Source organism: Callionymus lyra, chromosome 19 (genome assembly GCF_982586985.1).
Source record: "Callionymus lyra chromosome 19, fCalLyr1.hap1.1, whole genome shotgun sequence".
NCBI classification, from domain to species: domain Eukaryota; kingdom Metazoa; phylum Chordata; class Actinopteri; order Syngnathiformes; family Callionymidae; genus Callionymus; species Callionymus lyra.
This window is the reverse complement of record NC_141836.1, coordinates 2,349,601-2,371,254: the sequence shown is the minus strand read 5'-3', so window position 1 is coordinate 2,371,254 and position 21,654 is coordinate 2,349,601. Positions and strand designations below refer to the sequence as shown.

General features: G+C 36.9%; 1 protein-coding gene across 4 annotated transcripts in view; it reads right to left on the bottom strand.

Annotated features, from left to right (window-relative positions):
- LOC148058905 (TOX high mobility group box family member 2-like) overlaps positions 1–21,654 on the bottom strand; it is a 40,294-nt gene that overhangs the window by 15,886 nt on the left and 2,754 nt on the right. For all 4 annotated transcript variants that reach the window (XM_087781226.1, XM_087781224.1, XM_087781225.1 and 1 more), the window contains exons 2-3: positions 2,196–2,258; positions 42–101 (exon numbers count right to left, since the gene is read on the bottom strand). In XM_087781226.1, coding sequence (XP_087637352.1) covers positions 42–101; positions 2,196–2,258 — 123 coding nt within the window. The remainder of the gene's footprint in view (positions 1–41; positions 102–2,195; positions 2,259–21,654) is intronic.

The window sequence follows — 21,654 nt, the reverse complement described above, 5'->3', positions numbered from 1 at the left end:
CGCACACACTTTACACCTGCTGTGAAGAATCATCATCTCACCTGGTTTGTTGTCCTGAAGTCCTGGTTGTTGTCATTCATGTACATGTTGTCACCATCGAACTGAGGGAGAGAAACACAAGGTTGTGAGACCCTCGAGCGAGATGGCGAGCAGCGACCCCAGGGCTGCGACTAATCATGGGTGAAAGGTCACAAACACAGCCGCACACGAGGGTCATGACTGTAGCGACAACCGTGACCCCGACAGCTAGGGCTGCTGGGAAATCCCGGCACGTCAACAGTTGTGTTGCTGTGATGTCGACAACATCCAACCCTCGTAACACAAGCTGTTGACAAGGTAAGAAAACAACACTGTGAACCAACACATCACTGACACGCGTTAATGTCAACATCTGAAACGTGACCAACATCTGAAACGTGACCAACATCTGAAACATGACCAACATCTGAAACGTGACCAACATCTGAAACGTGACCAACATCTGAAACGTGACCAACATCTGAAACGTGACCAACATCTGAAACGTGACCAACATCTGAAACGTGACCAACATCTGAAACGTGACCAACATCTGAAACGTGACCAACATCTGAAACGTGACCAACATCTGAAACGTGACCAACATCTGAAACGTGACCAACATCTGAAACGTGACCAACATCTGAAACGTGACCAACATCTGAAACGTGACCAACATCTGAAACGTGACCAACATCTGAAACGTGACCAACATCTGAAACGTGACCAACATCTAAAACGTGACCAACATCTGAAACGTGACCAACATCTGAAACGTGACCAACATCTGAAACGTGACCAACATCTGAAACGTGACCAACATCTAAAACGTGACCAACATCTGAAACGTGACCAACATCTGAAACGTGACCAACATCTGAAACGTGACCAACATCTAAAACGTGACCAACATCTGAAACGTGACCAACATCTGAAACGTGACCAACATCTGAAACGTGACCAACATCTGAAACGTGACCAACATCTGAAACGTGACCAACATCTGAAACGTGACCAACATCTGAAACGTGACCAACATCTGAAACGTGACCAACATCTAAAACGTGACCAACATCTGAAACGTGACCAACATCTGAAACGTGACCAACATCTGAAACGTGACCAACATCTGAAACGTGACCAACATCTGAAACGTGACCAACATCTGAAACGTGACCAACATCTGAAACGTGACCAACATCTGAAACTTGACCAACATCTAAAACGTGACCAACATCTGAAACGTGACCAACATCTGAAACGTGACCAACATCTGAAACGTGACCAACATCTGAAACGTGACCAACATCTGAAACTTGACCAACATCTGAAACGTGACCAACATCTGAAACTTGACCAACATCTAAAACGTGACCAACATCTGAAACTTGACCAACATCTAAAACGTGACCAACATCTGAAACGTGACCAACATCTGAAACTTGACCAACATCTAAAACGTGACCAACATCTGAAACGTGACCAACATCTGAAACGTGACCAACATCTGAAACGTGACCAACATCTGAAACGTGACCAACATCTGAAACTTGACCAACATCTGAAACGTGACCAACATCTGAAACGTCCTTGAACTGAAGAGTCTCCGTGGACAGAAGCTGAAGAACCTGCTGAGGAACATCTCAGGTACGCTTGGATCGCACTCGTCGTTCATTTGATTGTGTGTCACGTGACCGAGAAGAACGAGGAGGATGACAACAGGTGGAGAGAAGATGATAGAGAAGAAAGGATGAGATGAAGAGAGAGTGAGAACAGACGTTTACTCCTTCTAGAGATGATTGACAGTTACTGAAGCTGAGCCAGAGGCCACATCTGTTCGCGGCGTGATGCCTTCACTGTCACTGCTTAGTCACGGTAACTTCTATATTCATTTGTTTATCTGCCAAGAATGGATGACGAGACGTTCCTCTGCCAGAAGACACTCATTCATGAATCGTTGAAGGTTCCATCGACAACTTTTGTCTTGAAGTTGATGTTGTTTATCAATAAACATCAAAGCAATCGTTTGTGATGTTCAGTGAACGACAGACAGAAGTAAACGATCACAGATGAAGAAACTCAGATCTTCATTTATCATCATCTTCATCAACATCATCATATTCATCATAAGAACCTCCAGATGTCTCCACAGCTCATCAATACAGTTAGCTTCTCACCACAGCGCTGCACAGTCTCTTCCTAGCCTGGTTGACGTCTGCAGGGAGGAACCTGGACCGAGCCTGAGGGACAGAAGAAGAAAGTTCTCATGATCCACTGCAGGAACATCAGGGAGCAAAGACATTAAAGTGGTCTCCAGCTCTCAATGAAGTTCCTCAAAATGACATCATAATGGACTCGTTGTATAAACAAAGCGTGATTAAGGCTGAAGGAGGAGTGAAGACATTATTACGTCATAATGGACTCTCGTAACCTTTCGTTCGTCCAGATTTCAGAGCAACTTTATAAAGTAATACGTTTAAAACATGGTCATGATGAGAAGTTACTGCGTCTTGAAGAACATTCACTACATGACACCAGAGTTGATACTAGTTGATGTTTAATGACACCAGAGTTGATACTAGTTGATGTTTAATGACACCAGAGTTGATACTAGTTGATGTTTAATGACACCAGAGTTGATACTAGTTGATGTTTAATGACACCAGAGTTGATACTAGTTGATGTTTAATGACACCAGAGTTGATACTAGTTGATGTTTAATGACACCAGAGTTGATACTAGTTGATGTTTAATGACACCAGAGTTGATACTAGTTGATGTTTAATGACACCAGAGTTGATACTAGTTGATGTTTAATGACACCAGAGTTGATACTAGTTGATGTTTAATGACACCAGAGTTGATACTAGTTGATGTTTAATGACATCAGAGTTGATACTAGTTGATGTTTAATGACACCAGAGTTGATACTAGTTGATGTTTAATGACACCAGAGTTGATACTAGTTGATGTTTAATGACACCAGAGTTGATACTAGTTGATGTTTAATGACACCAGAGATGATACTAGTTGATGTTTAATGACACCAGAGTCGATACTAGTTGATGTTTAATGACACCAGAGTTGATACTAGTTGATGTTTAATGACACCAGAGATGATACTAGTTGATGTTTAATGACACCGAAATTGATACTAGTTGATGTTTAATGACACCAAAGTTGATACTAGTTGATGTTTAATGACACGAGAGTTGATACTAGTTGATGTTTAATGACACCAGAGTTGATACTAGTTGATGTTTAATGACACCAGAGTTGATACTAGTTGATGTTTAATGACACCAGAGTTGATACTAGTTGATGTTTAATGACACCAGAGTTGATACTGGTTGATGTTTAATGACACCAGAGTTGATACTAGTTGATGTTTAATGACACCAGAGTTGATACTAGTTGATGTTTAATGACACCAGAGTTGATACTGGTTGATGTTTAATGACACCAGAGTTGATACTGGTTGATGTTTAATGACACCAGAGTTGATACTAGTTGATGTTTAATGACACCAGAGTTGATACTAGTTGATGTTTAATGACACCACAGTTGATACTAGTTGATGTTTAATGACACCAGAGTTGATACTAGTTAATAATTGTGTCAACAGTCAGATTCACTGACAAACATTTATTTCATTGTTGTTGTTAAACATCATTGATCACAACAAGTCAACAACTTGTGTCACTCACAGTACTACACAAGTCCATGAGTTCTACACAGTAACACTAACCAACACTAACAGGGAGGAAGGAGGAGAGAAAGAAAATATATATTTTTCATTTCAACTGCTTCACAGATTAAGTCTTTGAAAAAACTGCATTAAAATAATCCACCATTTGCATGTTTTTTATCTCACAAAGGAGGCTCAGAGACACACAACCACCCCCACCCTAGGTCGGAACGAACACACACACACACACACACACACACACACACACACACACACACACACACACACACACACACACACACACACACACACACACACACACACACACACACACACACACACAGATCAACCTGCTGCCATCTGCTCTACGCACTCTGTACAATCCTCACAGAATACATTATTCACTACAATACATCACATTCCCTCAATGTCACAGCCCTGCACAGGAGAGGAGGGGGAGGAGGGAGGAGAAGATGGAGGAGAGGATGGAGGAGAGGATGGAGGAGAGGATGGAGGAGAGGATGGAGGGGAGGATGGAGGGGAGGATGGAGGAGAGGATGGAGGAGAGGATGGAGGAGGATGTAGGAGAGGATGGGAGAGGATGGAGGAGAGGATGGAAGAGAGGATGGAGGAGAGGATGGAGGAGAGGATGGAGGAGAGGATGGAGGGGAGGATGGAAGAGGATGGAGGACAGGATGGAGGGGAGGATGGAAGAGGATGGAAGAGGATGGAGGGGAGGATGGAAGAGGATGGAGGGGAGGATGGAAGAGGATGGAGGAGAGGATGGAGGAGGATGGAGGAGAAGATGGAAGGGAGGATGGAGGAGAGGATGGAGGAGAGGATGGAGGAGAGGATGGAGGGGAGGATGGAAGGGAGGATGGAGGAGAGGATGTAGAAGAGGATGGAGGAGAGGATGTAGAAGAGGATGGAGGAGAAGATGGAGGAGAGGATGGAAGAGGATGGAGGAGAAGATGGAAGGGAGGATGGAAGGGAGGATGGAGGAGAGGATTGAGGAGAGGATAGAGGAGGATGAAGGAGAAGATGGAAGGGAGGATGGAAGGGAGGATGGAGGAGAGGATGGAGGAGAGGATGGAGGAGAGGATGGAAGGGAGGATGATGAGAAGATGGAGGAGAGGATGTAGAAGAGGATGGAGGAGAGGATGGAGGAGAGGATGTAGAAGAGGATGTAGAAGAGGATGGAGGAGAGGATGGAGGTGAGGATGGAGGAGAGGATGTAGAAGAGGATGTAGAAGAGGATGGAGGAGAGGATGGAAGAGAGGATGGAGGTGAGGATGGAGGAGAGGATGGAGGAGAGGATGGAGGAGAGGATGGAGGAGAGGATGTAGAAGAGGATGTAGAAGAGGATGGAGGAGAGGATGGAAGAGAGGATGGAGGTGAGGATGGAGGAGAGGATGGAGGAGAGGATGGAGGAGAGGATGGAGGAGAGGATGTAGAAGAGGATGTAGAAGAGGATGGAGGAGAGGATGGAAGAGAGGATGGAGGTGAGGATGGAGGAGAGGATGGAGGAGAGGATGGAGGAGAGGATGTGTGTGTGTGTGTATGTGAGTTCAGTGCTCCCTGTAATGAGTGTGTCAGGCTCTGTTAGCGGCGTTAGCTCCCCTGGCTCGACACACATACACATGCGCACACGCACACACACACACACACACACACACACACACAATTAGTCGGTCCAACAGCACCAGCAGATTAAACACTCACACGCCGCCAGGGAGCACAAGCACACACACATTATGACACACACAGCTTCATCATCATTAGCTGTGATACAGTAACACACTCTCTAATTACAGGTCATTAACCTTTGACCTGATCACTGACACTTCAACACTTGACAAATATAAACACATGTGTTTCAGATCAATGATTGACACGCGTCTGTCCAACCTTCTTCACAGTTGACCTTTGACCCTCGTGCTTCAGTTGGTTCTTGATTTCATCGTCAACTGTTTCCTGTCGACGTGTCGAAGTAAAGACTTTTATTCGAATCATAGTCAGTAGTTAGTATTTATAGAGAGCAGTCACTAGTTAGTATTTATAGAGAGCAGTCAGTAGTTAGTATTTATAGAGAGCAGTCACTAGTTAGTATTTATAGAGAGCAGTCAGTAGTAAGTATTTATAGAGAGCAGTCACTAGTTAGTATTTATAGAGAGCAGTCACTAGTTAGTATTTATAGAGAGCAGTCAGTAGTTAGTATTTATAGAGAGCAGTCACTAGTTAGTATTTATAGAGAGCAGTCAGTAGTTATTATTTATAGAGAGCAGTCACTAGTTAGTATTTATAGAGAGCAGTCACTAGTTAGTATTTATAGAGAGCAGTCACTAGTTAGTATTTATAGAGAGCAGTCAGTAGTTAGTATTTATAGAGAGCAGTCACTAGTTAGTATTTATAGAGAGCAGTCACTAGTTAGTATTTATAGAGAGCAGTCACTAGTTAGTATTTATAGAGAGCAGTCAGTAGTTAGTATTTATAGAGAGCAGTCACTAGTTAGTATTTATAGAGAGCAGTCAGTAGTTAGTATTTATAGAGAGCAGTCACTAGTTAGTATTTATAGAGAGCAGTCACTAGTTAGTATTTATAGAGAGCAGTCAGTAGTTAGTATTTATAGAGAGCAGTCACTAGTTAGTATTTATAGAGAGCAGTCACTAGTTAGTATTTATAGAGAGCAGTCACTAGTTAGTATTTATAGAGAGCAGTCACTAGTTAGTATTTATAGAGAGCAGTCAGTAGTTAGTATTTATAGAGAGCAGTCACTAGTTATTATTTATAGAGAGCAGTCACTAGTTAGTATTTATAGAGAGCAGTCACTAGTTAGTATTTATAGAGAGCAGTCACTAGTTAGTATTTATAGAGAGCAGTCACTAGTTAGTATTTATAGAGAGCAGTCAGTAGTTAGTATTTATAGAGAGCAGTCAGTAGTAGAAAATACTTTTGTTTATAATTGTTATTACAAACACACATGTTGAGAATGACTTTCATTTTTTTTTAGTTTTCAAACACGTTTAAATCATTGTCGTATCTTTTCTTTTTCTATTCAAGTCACTTCTGTTGTTGTTCAGATGACGGGTCATAATGACCCGGCAGATCCAAACACTAACTAACACTAAACTCAAACGTGCTCGTGGATCAACACACTCGTCAACAACAACAACATTAGTTTTAATCCACGCTCCAGTATTTACAGACGAACCTCATTGTTTACGAGAAGCTCATCCAATCAGCAGCTGAAGATGGTTCCGTGAACCCATGACCTCTCACCTCTCACCAGCCTCCACACAAACACTGCTTCTATTCGCTGCGAGCGTGAGGCAGAAAGAGAAGATTGTGTTTCTCCTGCAAGACAATCCAGCGGCGACTGAGTAAGTGCAGCTCGTGAAAGAATAAATAAATGAGTCCTGTGACCTCTGACCTCCATCACTGATGTCAAACAGTATTTTCTGCAGCATAAACTTTAATATCCGTCTCCGCGGGACAACCTTCACAGAAGCTTGTATGTGTTGAAGCGTCCAGATCGTTGCCAGATGTGTTTGAGGATCAAATTCTTTCCTAAAGACAAACATACAGACGTGGAACGTAAACAATGAAACGCCAGCGTCTGCAGGAAGTTAACGTTCGTACCGTGACGGACGCTCTGATCCGTTAGCGCCGGAGCTAATGCACACGCATCCATCCATACTTTCCATTTCAGCGCATGTTGGGATTGATCCGGTCAAACCTTCGCGTCTCTGACAAATAAACTGCTGTTGAATTGAACGACAACGACATGTTGTTGATGAAGTGATGAAACACACGAATCTAGAGTCAAAAACATCCATAAACACAAGTGTTCGCGTGATTTGATGTCATTGTGACTAGAAATGATGGTGAAAAAGAGCAACAAAAATGAATTAAATATATGAGCTTTTGTTAAAACATTCAATTCATTTCCATGTGTTTCCAAAGTTCATCAGTGCAGCTCGTGACAGAAACAGGAAATAATCTATTTTCTTTTTCGCCGGTTTATTTTCCAGCAAAACATTCTTTTCTTACGAGCAGAGGTTGATTTTCTTAAAGAGCCGTCGTGGAAAATTAAACCTGCGACTCTATGAAGTTCATTTTGAAGTGAGAGAAACAAAGATTGTGAATCTATAAATCTTCTCATGGAATTATTGTCTCTTCATGGGAGGAAAGATAGAGGGATGAAGAGACAGAAAGACAGAGGGATGAAGAGACAGAAAGACAGAGGGATGAAGAGACATGGATAGAGGGATGAAGAGACAGAAAGACAGAGGGATGAAGAGACAGAAAGACAGAGGGATGAAGAGACATGGATAGAGGGATGAAGAGACAGAAAGACAGAGGGATGAAGAGACAGAAGGATAGAGGGATGAAGAGACAGAAAGACAGAGGGATGAAGAGACAGAAAGATAGAGGGATGAAGAGACAGAAGGATAGAGGGATGAAGAGACAGAAGGATAGAGGGATGAAGAGACAGAAAGATAGAGGGATGAAGAGACAGAAAGATAGAGGGAGGAAGAGACAGAAAGATAGAGGGATGAAGAGACAGAAGGATAGAGGGATGAAGAGACAGAAGGATAGAGGGATGAAGAGACAGAAAGATAGAGGGATGAAGAGACAGAAAGATAGAGGAATGAAGAGACAGAAGGATAGAGGGATGAAGAGACAGAAAGATAGAGGGATGAAGAGACAGAAGGATAGAGGGATGAAGAGACAGAAAGATAGAGGGATGAAGAGACAGAAAGATAGAGGGATGAAGAGACAGAAAGATAGAGGGATGAAGAGACAGAAAGATAGAGGGATGAAGAGACAGAAAGATAGAGGGATGAAGAGACAGAAAGATAGAGGGATGAAGAGACAGAAGGATAGAGGGATGAAGAGACCGAAAGATAGAGGGATGAAGAGACAGAAGGATAGAGGGATGAAGAGACAGAAAGATAGAGGGATGAAGAGACAGAAGGATAGAGGGATGAAGAGACAGAAAGATAGAGGGATGAAGAGACAGAAAGATAGAGGGATGAAGAGACAGAAAGATAGAGGGATGAAGAGACAGAAAGATAGAGGGATGAAGAGACAGAAAGATAGAGGGATGAAGAGACAGAAAGATAGAGGGATGAAGAGACAGAAAGATAGAGGGATGAAGAGACAGAAAGATAGAGGGATGAAGAGACAGAAGGATAGAGGGATGAAGAGACAGAAAGATAGAGGGATGGAGAGACAGAAGGATAGAGGGATGAAGAGACAGAAAGATAGAGGGATGAAGAGACAGAAGGATAGAGGGATGAAGAGACAGAAAGATAGAGGGATGAAGAGACAGAAAGATAGAGGGATGAAGAGACAGAAGGATAGAGGGATGAAGAGACAGAAAGATAGAGGGATGAAGAGACAGAAAGATAGAGGGATGAAGAGACAGAAGGATAGAGGGATGAAGAGACAGAAGGATAGAGGGATGAAGAGACAGAAAGATAGAGGGATGAAGAGACAGAAAGATAGAGGGATGAAGAGACAGAAGGATAGAGGGATGAAGAGACAGAAGGATAGAGGGATGAAGAGACAGAAAGATAGAGGGATGAAGAGACAGAAAGACAGAGGGATGAAGAGACAGAAAGATAGAGGGAGGAAGAGACAAAAAGACTGACTCGCGTCTGTGACTTTAATTCTATCATGACTTGCGTCTGTGACTTTAATTCTATCATGACTCGCGTCTGTGACTTTAATTCTATCATGACTCGTGTCTGTGACTTTAATTCTATCATGACTCGCGTCTGTGACTTTAATTCTATCATGACTCGCGTCTGTGACTTTAATTCTATCATGACTCGCGTCTGTGACTTTAATTCTATCATGACTCGCGTCTGTGACTTTAATTCTATCATGACTCGCGTCTGTGACTTTAATTCTATCATGACTCGCGTCTGTGACTTTAATTCTATCATGACTCGCGTCTGTGACTTTAATTCTATCATGACTCGCGTCTGTGACTTTAATTCTATCATGACTCGCGTCTGTGACTTTAATTCTATCATGACTCGCGTCTGTGACTTTAATTCTATCATGACTCGCGTCTGTGACTTTAATTCTATCATGACTCGCGTCTGTGACTTTAATTCTATCATGACTCGCGTCTGAGACTTTAATTCTATCATGACTCGCGTCTGTGACTTTAATTCTATCATGACTCGCGTCTGTGACTTTAATTCTATCATGACTCACGTCTGTGACTTTAATTCTATCATGACTCGCGTCTGTGACTTTAATTCTATCATGACTCACGTCTGTGACTTTAATTCTATCATGACTCGCGTCTGTGACTTTAATTCTATCATGACTCACGTCTGTGACTTTAATTCTATCATGACTCGCGTCTGTGACTTTAATTCTATCATGACTCACGTCTGTGACTTTAATTCTATTATGACTCGTGTCTGTGACTTTAATTCTATCATGACTCGTGTCTGTGACTTTAATTCTATCATGACTCGCGTCTGTGACTTTAATTCTATCATGACTCGCGTCTGTGACTTTAATTCTATCATGACTCGCGTCTGTGACTTTAATTCTATCATGACTCGCGTCTGTGACTTTAATTCTATCATGACTCGCGTCTGTGACTTTAATTCTATCATGACTCGTGTCTGTGACTTTAATTCTATCATGACTCGTGTCTGTGACTTTAATTCTATCATGACTCGCGTCTGTGACTTTAATTCTATCATGACTCGCGTCTGTGACTTTAATTCTATCATGACTCGCGTCTGTGACTTTAATTCTATCATGACTCGTGTCTGTGACTTTAATTCTATCATGACTCGTGTCTGTGACTTTAATTCTATCATGACTCGCGTCTGTGACTTTAATTCTATCATGACTCGCGTCTGTGACTTTAATTCTATCATGACTCGCGTCTGTGACTTTAATTCTATCATGACTCGCGTCTGTGACTTTAATTCTATCATGACTCGCGTCTGTGACTTTAATTCTATCATGACTCGCGTCTGTGACTTTAATTCTATCATGACTCGCGTCTGTGACTTTAATTCTATCATGACTCGCGTCTGTGACTTTAATTCTATCATGACTCGCGTCTGTGACTTTAATTATATCATGACTCGCGTCTGTGACTTTAATTCTATCATGACTCGCGTCTGTGACTTTAATTCTATCATGACTCGTGTCTGTGACTTTAATTCTATCATGACTCGCGTCTGTGACTTTAATTCTATCATGACTCGTGTCTGTGACTTTAATTCTATCATGACTCGCGTCTGTGACTTTAATTCTATCATGACTCGCGTCTGTGACTTTAATTCTATCATGACTCGCGTCTGTGACTTTAATTCTATCATGACTCGCGTCTGTGACTTTAATTCTATCATGACTCGTGTCTGTGACTTTAATTCTATCATGACTCGCGTCTGTGACTTTAATTCTATCATGACTCGTGTCTGTGACTTTAATTCTATCATGACTCGCGTCTGTGACTTTAATTCTATCATGACTCGCGTCTGTGACTTTAATTCTATCATGACTCGCGTCTGTGACTTTAATTCTATCATGACTCGTGTCTGTGACTTTAATTCTATCATGACTCGCGTCTGTGACTTTAATTCTATCATGACTCGTGTCTGTGACTTTAATTCTATCATGACTCGCGTCTGTGACTTTAATTCTATCATGACTCGCGTCTGTGACTTTAATTCTATCATGACTCGCGTCTGTGACTTTAATTCTATCATGACTCGCGTCTGTGACTTTAATTCTATCATGACTCGCGTCTGTGACTTTAATTCTATCATGACTCGTGTCTGTGACTTTAATTCTATCATGACTCGCGTCTGTGACTTTAATTCTATCATGACTCGCGTCTGTGACTTTAATTCTATCATGACTCGCGTCTGTGACTTTAATTCTATCATGACTCGCGTCTGTGACTTTAATTCTATCATGACTCATGTCTGTGACTTTAATTCTATCATGACTCGCGTCTGTGACTTTAATTCTATCATGACTCGCGTCTGTGACTTTAATTCTATCATGACTCGCGTCTGTGACTTTAATTCTATCATGACTCGCGTCTGTGACTTTAATTCTATCATGACTCGCGTCTGTGACTTTAATTCTATCATGACTCGCGTCTGTGACTTTAATTATATCATGACTCGTGTCTGTGACTTTAATTCTATCATGACTCGCGTCTGTGACTTTAATTCTATCACAAACGTAGACAGACGTCGAAATCTGACGCAATCAACAGAGGTTGACATGTTGACGTTGAAACAGGGAAACATACGAACATACAAGGCCCAGACTCGTCGAGAACAGAGTGAACTTTGACCTTCTGAACCCTTGGTGGGCGTCAACACAGAAGAAGGTGGAAACAAAGGCGACTGAGATGCAATGTTCTAACCACCAAACAACAGGAAGTGTATTTATAGCATCAGCGACAACATAATCACGCGTGTTGTAAACAACAGGTTTGTGGACGTCTGGACTGTATCTGCTGCCCCTGCGACATGACGGGACTAGAGGGTGTTAAGTTGATGTTTGTGGGTCTCTTGAAAGAACATGTGTCATGAGAGGAAACGAGGGAACAATGGCAGGAAGGGGGCGGGGCTTGTGCAGGCAGGAAGGGGCGGGGCTTGTGCAGACAGGAAGGGGCGGGGCTTGTGCAGGTCTGTCGAAAGTCGACGGGACTTTTCCACACTTTAAGAAACAAAGTGACTTCTTGACTTCATGTTCGACTGGACGCCTAGTCTTCCTGAACTCGTTTGGCGCCACAGTTAGGATGAGTGGGAGTGTGCAAGCATAGCACAGGCGCACCTCAAGGATCCGTTCTTGGAGCCCTTATAGAATCTATAGGAGGCAACAACACGTGTTGGTTCTGTTGACAAAGAGCCTTCAAGTCCGACCATGTGACTGCAGCGTCTTATCTTCCTTCCTCATGAACAAGGAAATGCTTTTGCCGTCGTCTCTCATTTGGATTCGTCGACCGAGAGAGTTTCTGTTCACACGAGCCAGAGAAGTGCTTTTCCTGGTCCTGGAGCACTTTCTCTGCATCACTGTCTGAAGAGGAGACTCTGTTGTCTTCAGAGCCTCTGAACAGTTGATCTTTGGTGAAGATGTGTCACCAACATCCTGGAGCAACAACATCACTGAACCATCTCATCTTAAACATCTCACCAACATCCTGTTTGTCCCATGAAGGTCATGAACCATCTCATCTTAAACATCTCACCAACATCCTGTTTATCCCATGAAGGTCATGAACCATCTCATCTTAAACATCTCACCAACATCCTGTTTATCCCATGAAGGTCATGAACCATCTCATGTTAAACATCTCACCAACATCCTGGAGCAACAACATCACTAAACCATCTCATCTTAAACATCTCACCAACATCCTGTTTGTCCCATGAAGGTCATGAACCATCTCATCTTAAACATCTCACCAACATCCTGTTTATCCCATGAAGGTCATGAACCATCTCATCTTAAACATCTCACCAACATCCTGGAGCAACAACATCACTGAACCATCTCATCTTAAACATCTCACCAACATCCTGTTTATCCCATGAAGGTCATGAACCATCTCATCTTAAACATCTCACCAACATCCTGTTTATCCCATGAAGGTCATGAACCATCCCATCTTAAACATCTCACCAACATCCTGTTTGTCCCATGAAGGTCATGAACCATCTCATCTTAAACATCTCACCAACATCCTGTTTATCCCATGAAGGTCATGAACCATCTCATCTTAAACATCTCACCAACATCCTGTTCGTCTCATGAAGGTCACGAACCATCTCATCTTAAACATCTCACCAACATCCTGTTCGTCTCATGAAGGTCACGAACCATCTCATCTTAAACACCAACATTCATCCACTTTGATTTGAAAACAAACTTCAGTCAGTCAGTCGTGAACACATGAACTTCAACAAGTGACTTTTCCTGAAGATATCAAATGTTTTACAAAGTCACGTTAAAGTTCCTGGTTGAGAATCATCAGAACATGTAACTATGGAGCTTCTGAGTCCAAACCTCTGGCAGGCAAACACACTCATTAAGGGTCGGCCATGTTTGTTTTGTGCTGGACGCCCTCGAGCAAACATGTCTCTTCTCCACAGCGTCTGTGAGGCAGTGTTTCCTCTCAGAGCTCCTCCAGGAGAGAAGGTTTGATCCTCATTCAAGTCATGACTGTGGTGATGAAGCTCTCGGACCTGGAGCTTCTGCTTCCTCCGAGTGACACGACGGGTTCACGTCCTCGTCTGAAGATCCATGAGTGGAGTGGAGTCAACACCATCCTGAGACTGGAGCCAGAAGTCAGGACGGATCTTCAGACGAGCTCTTAATGTGGAGTAACGAGGCCGTCGAGCTGCTCTCCACGTACATTCAATGAAATCAGCTGCAGCTGCCCCCGGGGCTGATGGGTAATGGCTGACCTCGTTCTAACAGTGACCCGAACATATTGAAACAATAAGAGCCGCCGGTCAGTTGAGCCACAGATGAAGAAACACGAGTGAACCTCACACTTTGAATCTTTGATTCTTCACTGTTCGTCTCGTTTTAACAATAATAACAATAATAACAATAATAACAATAACAATAACAGTAAAAAAAATAATTAAAAAAAATAACAATAATAACAATAATAATAATAATAACAGTAAGAATAATAATAATAATAATAACAATAATAACAACAACAACAATAATAATAATAATAATAATAATAACAATAATAATAACAATAATAATTATAATAATAACAATTATAATAATAACAATAATATTAATAACAATAACAACAATAACAATAAAATCAAAAACAATAATAATAATAACATTAATAATAATAATAATAACAATATTAATAATAATCACAACAATAATAACAATAACAATTATAATAACAACAATAATAACAACAATAATAATCACAACAATAACAATAATAACAATAACAATAACAAAAATAACAATAACAATAACAATTATAATAATAACAATAACAATTATAATAATAACAATAACAATAATAACAATATTAATAATAATAATAATAACAATATAATAACAATAATAACAACAATAATAACAATATTAATAATAATAACAATAACAATAACAAGTATAACAATAATAACAATAACAATAATAACAATATTAATAATAACAATATTAATAATAATAACAATAACAATTACAATAATAACAATAACAATAATAATAACAATAATATCAATATATAATAATAATCACATCATGATTCATCAGCTTCAAACCTTGAACTTTCATCACATCCTTGTTCCTTCAAAATATCTAAAGAATATTTATTCATCGATGACATCACAGTCTTCAGTAACACTGGACCAGGAAGTACTTCCGTGGTACTCGCTGGTTTACTCTTGTAAGATCACAAGTATCTTCATGAGTCACAATACACACATGACCTTGATACATGTTTGAGAAGATGTTCTTCTGAACGTCTGGATCAAGGACCAGTGACAGTTCAACACTTCAGACTCATGGACAGGAAGTGAATCCGACTCGACCACATGATCACGAGCAGCTAAAGCTCAAACAGTTTGACTCTGAGATTGGATCTCCAGATGATCTTCACACCTCCTGGAACCTTCTGACCCTGAAGCATCACAGGTCACAGCTGGTTCTTCATCATAGGTTCACATTCACTTCTGGAAACATCCGGGAAATAACGAAGCAAATGTCATGAAGTCGTTCCTGGTGAACAAACGCAGATGATGGAGGTGATCACGCTGAGAAGAACATCTGTTCTCACAGTAAACACAGAAGACCCACAGTAAGTGTGACTCATTAGGCTCATGGTTCCCTCAGGCCTCGACTCCATTAGAAAAGAAAACTCTTAGCCGCAGATTAGTCTCAGTTAAAGAGACTTCATGAGCTCATGGATCTTCAAGCCTCACGTTACGACCTTCAAGCCTCACGTAACGACCTTCAAGCCTCATGTAACGACCTTCAAGCCTGACGTAACGACCTTCAAGCCTCACGTAACGACCTTCAAGCCTCACGGAACGACCTTCAAGCCTCAGGTTATGACCTTCAAGCCTCAGGTTATGACCTTCAAGCTTCACGTTACGACCTTCAAGCCTCACGTCATGACCTTCAGGCTTCACGTTACGACCTTCAAGCCTCACGTAACGACCTTCAAGCCTCAGGTTACGACCTTCAAGCCTCACGTCATGACCTTCAGGCTTCACGTTACGACCTTCAAGCCTCACGTAACGACCTTCAAGCCTCATGTTACAACCTTCAAGCCTCAGGTTATGACCTTCAAGCTTCACGTAACAATCTCCAAGCTTCAGTTTGATGCAGGGGAAACACAATCGTATGAGACAAAACGTTTGTGTCGCATGTGAAGTGAGACACACGTGTTCACAAGTCACACAAGTCAAGCTCCTCCTTCCATCAGTGATCTGATCCAGACTTACACCCCAGCTCGGGCTCTGAGGTCTGTGGATCAGAATCTACTGATGGTTCCTGAACTTCCGGACCAGAGGAGAGAAATCCTTCCAGACTGTTGCTCCTAAGCTTTGGAACCATCTCTGTGTTTGATGATCTACTGACTCCTTCAAGAAACATCTGTGTTTGATGATCTACTGACTCCTTCAAGAAACATCTGTGTTTGATGATCTACTGACTCCTTCAAGAAACATGTGTGTTTGATGATCTACTGACTCCTTCAAGAAACATGTGTGTTTGATGATCTACTGACTCCTTCAAGAAACATCTGTGTTTGATGATCTACTGACTCCTTCAAGAAACATCTGTGTTTGATGATCTACTGACTCCTTCAAGAAACATCTGTGTTTGATGATCTACTGACTCCTTCAAGAAACTTCTGTGTTTGATGATCTACTGACTCCTTCAAGAAACATCTGTGTTTGATGATCTACTGACTCCTTCAAGAAACTTCTGTGTTTGATGATCTACTGACTCCTTCAAGAAACATCTGTGTTTGATGATCTACTGACTCCTTCAAGAAACATCTGTGTTTGATGATCTACTGACTCCTTCAAGAAACATCTGTGTTTGATGATCTACTGACTCCTTCAAGAAACATCTCAAGACTTTCTTATTTGTTCAGGCTTTTCCTTGATTCTCTGAGACTCTTGTGTTTGTTCTCGTTGTCTTGATCTTTAAAGTATATACTTTATTGAATATTGTTTTGTTTAAGTTCTTTGTGACTCTGGTAGAAAAGACTACAAATATAAAAAACTTAAACTGTTCTCTGGTCAGAAACAGAGAAACTGAGAGAAGCTCATGTGTTATTGATCCTGATAAGAACGGCGAATCTGGCGTTCAGGTTACGCACTGCCTTGTGGGTAATTAGAGATCATTTCAGGCGCTGCAAACGTGCACTACACCCTAATCCCTGACCATCACCTCCCTTCGCCCCCTGCACTCCTCTTCCTCTATGCCACACTACTGGAAACAAACTTCATCTTCATCATCTTCATCATCATCATCATCATCTTCTTCATCTTCATCTTTTTTATCTTCATCTTCATCATCATCTTCTTCATCTTTTTTATCTTCATCTTCATAAACATTTTTATCTTCATCATCATCTTCTTCATCTTCATCATTTTCATCATCATCATTATCTTCATCTTCATCTTTATCTTCATCATCTTCATCATCATCATTTTTATCTTCATCTTCATCTTTATCTTCATCATCTTCATCATCATCATTTTTATCTTCATCTTCATCATCACCTTAATCTTCATCATCATCTTCATCATCTTCATCTTCATCATCATCATCTTCATCATCATAACCTTTATCATCATCATCATCTTCATCATCATAACCTTTATCTTCATCATGATCTTCATCATCATCATAATCACCTTTATCTAGATCATGATCTTCATCATCAGCTTTATCATTATCTTCATCATCATCATCATCTTAATCATCAACTTAATCATCATCATCATAACCTTTATCTTCATCATGATCTTCATCATCATCATAATCACCTTTATCTTCATCATCATCATCATCATCTTAATCATCAACTTAATCATCATCATCATCATCTTCATCATCATAACCTTTATCATCATCATCATCTTAATCATCATAACCTTTATCTTCATCATGATCTTCATCATCATCATAATCACCTTTATCTAGATCATGATCTTCATCATCAGCTTTATCATTATCTTCATCATCATCATCATCTTAATCATCATAACCTTTATCTTCATCATGATCTTCATCATCATCATAATCACCTTTATCTAGATCATGATCTTCATCATCAGCTTTATCATTATCTTCATCATCATCATCATCTTAATCATCAACTTAATCATCATCATCATCATCTTCATCATCATCATAATCACCTTTATCTAGATCATGATCTTCATCATCAGCTTTATCATTATCTTCATCATCATCATCATCTTAATCATCAACTTAATCATCATCATCATCATCTTCATCTTCATGTTTATATTCTAATGACGTCTAAACAACAACAAGATTCACCTGCTCGTCAAAATATTGCAGCAACACTTAAATCCATTAGAATAGAACAAATATATAATATCTCTCTCTCTATATATATATATATATATACTGTATATATATATATAATATATAATTTATATAATATACTGTTTGATGTTGAACGAAACCAGTGATGACGTCACAGATCATGTTTCTCTCAGTGTTTGAACTAAACAAACTTCACACGTAGAGTTTAGATCGTTGTTCAATCATTTCTTCATTTGACTTCTTCAACAAACACTGTGTTTTCAACATGTCAATCATGGCTTTTCACTGGTTTGGTCTGATTCACACGTTTATGTTCAAATATTGTTTTGAATATTGTTTTTTTTATAAATAATATAACTTTAACTTTTATTTGTTTATAAATAAAATAACTTTAACTTTGATTTGTTTATAAATAATATAACTTTAACTTTGATTTGTTTATAAATAACATAACTTTGTTTTTTTGTTTTTTTTTTATAAATAAAATAACTTTAACTTTGATTTGTTTATAAATAATATAACTTTAACTTTGATTTGTTTATAAATAAAATAACTTTAACTTTGATTTGTTTATAAATAAAATAACTTTAACTTTGATTTGTTTATAAATAACATAACTTTGTTTTTTTGTTTTTTTTTATAAATAAAATAACTTTAACTTTGATTTGTTTATAAATAACATAACTTTGTTTTTTTGTTTTTTTTTATAAATAAAATAACTTTAACTTTGATTTGTTTATAAATAATATAACTTTAACTTTGATTTGTTTATAAATAAAATAACTTTAACTTTGATTTGTTTATAAATAAAATAACTTTAACTTTGATTTGTTTATAAATAAAATAACTTTAACTTTGATTTGTTTATAAATAAAATAACTTTAACTTTGATCTGTTTATAAATAATATAACTTTAACTTTGATTTGTTTATAAATAAAATAACTTTAACTTTGATCTGTTTATAAATAATATAACTTTAACTTTGATTTGTTTATAAATAAAATAACTTTAACTTTGATTTGTTTATAAATAAAATAACTTTAACTTTGATTTGTTTATAAATAATATAACTTTAACTTTGATTTGTTTATAAATAAAATAACTTTAACTTTGATTTGTTTATAAATAATATAACTTTAACTTTGATTTGTTTATAAATAATATAACTTTAACTTTGATTTGTTTATAAATAAAATAACTTTAACTTTGATTTGTTTATAAATAATATAACTTTAACTTTGATTTGTTTATAAATAACATAACTTTAACTTTGATTTGTTTATAAATAACATAACTTTAACTTTGATTTGTTTATAAATAATATAACTTTAACTTTGATTTGTTTATAAATAAAATAACTTTAACTTTGATTTGTTTGTAAATAAAATAACTTTAACTTTGATTTGTTTATAAATAACATAACTTTAACTTTGATTTGTTTATAAATAAAATAACTTTAACTTTGATTTGTTTATAAATAAAATAACTTTAACTTTGATTTGTTTATAAATAAAATAACTTTAACTTTGATTTGTTTATAAATAATATAACTTTAACTTTGATTTGTTTATAAATAACATAACTTTAACTTTGATTTGTTTATAAATAGTATAACTTTAACTTTGATTTGTTTATAAATAACATAACTTTAACTTTGATTTGTTTATAAATAACATAACTTTAACTTTGATTTGTTTATAAATAATATAACTTTAACTTTGATTTGTTTATAAATAAAATAACTTTAACTTTGATTTGTTTGTAAATAAAATAACTTTAACTTTGATTTGTTTATAAATAACATAACTTTAACTTTGATTTGTTTATAAATAAAATAACTTTAACTTTGATTTGTTTATAAATAAAATAACTTTAACTTTGATTTGTTTATAAATAAAATAACTTTAACTTTGATTTGTTTATAAATAATATAACTTTAACTTTGATTTGTTTATAAATAACATAACTTTAACTTTGATTTGTTTATAAATAAAATAACTTTAACTTTGATTTGTTTATAAATAACATAACTTTAACTTTGATTTGTTTATAAATAAAATAACTTTAACTTTGATTTGTTTATAAATAAAATAACTTTAACTTTGATTTGTTTATAAATAAAATAACTTTAACTTTGATTTGTTTATAAATAACATAACTTTAACTTTGATTTGTTTATAAATAAAATAACTTTAACTTTGATTTGTTTATAAATAACATAACTTTAACTTTGATTTGTTTATAAATAAAATAACTTTAACTTTGATTTGTTTATAAATAATATAACTTTAACTTTGATTTGTTTATAAATAAAATAACTTTAACTTTGATTTGTTTGTAAATAAAATAACTTTAACTTTGATTTGTTTATAAATAACATAACTTTAACTTTGATTTGTTTATAAATAAAATAACTTTAACTTTGATTTGTTTATAAATAAAATAACTTTAACTTTGATTTGTTTATAAATAAAATAACTTTAACTTTGATTTGTTTATAAATAATATAACTTTAACTTTGATTTGTTTATAAATAATATAACTTTAACTTTGATTTGTTTATAAATAAAATAACTTTAACTTTGATTTGTTTGTAAATAAAATAACTTTAACTTTGATTTGTTTATAAATAGTATAACTTTAACTTTGATTTGTTTATAAATAACATAACTTTAACTTTGATTTGTTTATAAATAATATAACTTTAACTTTGATTTGTTTGTAAATAAAATAACTTTAACTTTGATTTGTTTGTAAATAAAATAACTTTAACTTTGATTTGTTTATAAATAGTATAACTTTAACTTTGATTTGTTTATAAACAACATAACTTTAACTTTGATTTGTTTATAAATAATATAACTTTAACTTTGATTTGTTTATAAATAACATAACTTTAACTTTGATTTTGTATAAATAATATAACTTTAACTTTGATTTGTTTATAAATAAAATAACTTTAACTTTGATTTGTTTGTAAATAAAATAACTTTAACTTTGATTTGTTTATAAATAATACAACTTTAACTTTGATTTGTTTTTAAATAATATAACTTTGTTTTTTTGTTTTTTTTATAAATAAAATAACTTTAACTTTGATTTGTTTATAAATAACATAACTTTGTTTTTTGTTTTTTTTTATAAATAAAATAACTTTAACTTTGATTTGTTTATAAATAATATAACTTTAACTTTGTTCTTGTTTGTAAATAAAATAACTTTAACGTTGTTTATTTTTCTCTAAAAGGATGTAAACATTAAAAAAAGTGTTTATTTCAAGAAAGTCGCAGAAGCTGCTCGTGTTGTGTTTGTTTGAAGGAAGACAAACAAGTGTGCGTTCACACGACGATGTTGTTATCAC